The sequence below is a fragment of the Eimeria mitis genome, genomic scaffold (assembly GCF_000499745.2).
Source record: "Eimeria mitis Houghton genomic scaffold, Emh_scaff1325, whole genome shotgun sequence".
NCBI classification, from domain to species: domain Eukaryota; phylum Apicomplexa; class Conoidasida; order Eucoccidiorida; family Eimeriidae; genus Eimeria; species Eimeria mitis.
This window is the reverse complement of record NW_013568771.1, coordinates 11,934-13,792: the sequence shown is the minus strand read 5'-3', so window position 1 is coordinate 13,792 and position 1,859 is coordinate 11,934. Positions and strand designations below refer to the sequence as shown.

General features: G+C 59.3%; 1 protein-coding gene across 1 annotated transcript in view; it reads left to right on the top strand.

The window, feature by feature from the left end:
- Window positions 1-27: 27 nt before the first annotated feature.
- EMH_0034680 (uncharacterized protein) overlaps window positions 28-1,859 on the top strand; it is a gene marked incomplete at both ends in the record, with an annotated part of 2,598 nt that continues 766 nt past the window's right edge. Inside the window, 2 exons of the mRNA XM_013494897.1 lie at window positions 28-67; window positions 142-1,464. Of these exons, the coding sequence (XP_013350351.1) occupies window positions 28-67; window positions 142-1,464 (1,363 nt within the window). The remainder of the gene's footprint in view (window positions 68-141; window positions 1,465-1,859) is intronic.

The window sequence follows — 1,859 nt, the reverse complement described above, 5'->3', positions numbered from 1 at the left end:
AGCAGCAGCTGGTTGCTGCTCTGCGTGATGCAGCAGCAGCAGCACGAAAAACAAGAAGGAGGATTCTGTCGGTGCTAGGCAGCAGCAGCAGCAGCAGCAGCAGCAGCAGGAACTCCTGCTGCGGCTGGCTTGCTGCTGCAGCACCGCTGCTGCAGCGGCGGTTTCTATCGCAGCAGAATTTGCTGCTGCTGCAGCAGCAGCTAAAGGAAGATGTTGCTGCATGCGGCTGGGAATGGAACGGCAGCGAGGAGCAGCAGCTGCTGCTTGCTGCTGCTGCTAGAAGCAAGAGCAGCAGCAGCAGCAGCAGCAGCAGCAGCAGTGCGGTCGCTGGTGGGTTGAATGCTGCTGCTAGCCGGAAGGGCGCCAGCAGCAGCAGCAGCAGCAGCAGCAGCAGCACAAGGGATAGCTCGACAGCAGCAGCAGCAGCAGCAGAGCCATCGTCTGCGAATGCTGCTGCTGCTGCTGCTGCTGCTGCGCATGCGCTGCTGCCTTCAGCAGCAGCAACCGGTGCTGCTGCTGCAGCAAGGCGCAGCAGCTTTAATGCAGCGGGAGTTTCTGCTGCTGCAGCACAGACAGTGGGCAGCAGCAGCAGACACAGACAGCAGCAGCAAGAAGAGCAGCAGCAGCAAGAAGAGCAGCAGCAGCAGCAGCAGCAGCAGCAGCAGGCAGAACAGCGCCAGCTAGAACGAAAGAGGCAACGGGAACAGCAGCAGCAGTATCAGCAGCAGCAGCAGCAGCAGCAGCAGCAGCACGAGCAGCAGCTGCAGCAGCAGGAGCAGCAGCAGCAGCAGCTGCTGCAACAAGAGGAGCAGCAGCGTGCCAATCAAATCGACAAAGGAATAGAATCAAGACAGCAGCAGCAGCAGCAGCAGCAGCAGCAGCAGGATGAAGAACAGCAGCAGCAGCAGCAGCAGCAGCTGCACAGCTCCGACGAGGACGATCAGCAGCAGGAGCAGCAGCGGCAGCAGCAAAGCAAGCAGCAACGCCGTCAGCAGCAAAAACAGAAGCAGCAGCAACAAAGGAAGCAGCAGCAGCAAGAGCAGCAGCAGCAGCAACAGCAGCAGCAGCGCCGCGGACGTAAGGGCATCAACAGAGAGACAGAAAGGGAGGAACAGCAGCAGCAGCAGCGCAGCAGCAGCAGCAGCAGCAGCAAACACGGAATGGCTGCTGCAGCAAAATCAAAGCCTGCTGCTCCTCGGGCGACAACCAACCAGCAGCAGCAGCAGCAGCAGCAGCAGCAGCAGCAACAGCAGCAGCAGCAGCAGCAGCAGCGCAATGAGCTTGCAGATTTGTGGAGCCCTTCTTCCTTTGAGTCTCAGGGAGACTCTCCTGCTGCTGCTGCTGCTGTTGCTGCTGCTGCTGCATCACCGCAGCAGCAGCAGCAACAGCAACAGCAGCAGCAGCAGCAGCGCAGCAGGGCACCGTCAGCAGCAGCAGAAGCAGCGTGGGAGACGGGATCCACAGGTACGTCTTTTGCTGCTGATCTCTTTGACTTTTAGTTTGCTGCAGCAGCAGCAGCAGCAGCAGCAACAGCAGCAGCTGCTGCTGCAGCAGCAGCAGCTGCTGCTGCTGCTGAAGCGGTGCCAGTGTAGGAGCAATTGGTGCAGCAGCAGAACTGCTGCAGCAGCAAACAATTTGTTGCTGCTGCAGCAGAGGGAAATCTGCTGCAGCAGCAGCAGCAGAATGCCTGCTGCTGCAGCAACAACTCGAATTAACTGCAGCAGCAACAGCAGCAGCAGCAGCAGCAGCAGCAGCAGCAGCAGCGCTGTGCTGCTGCAGTTGGTGTTGTTGCGGTGTACGTACACCCCAACTTTTGTTGCTGCGAATCCATAAGCAGCTCAGCTGTCTCTTCTTCTACA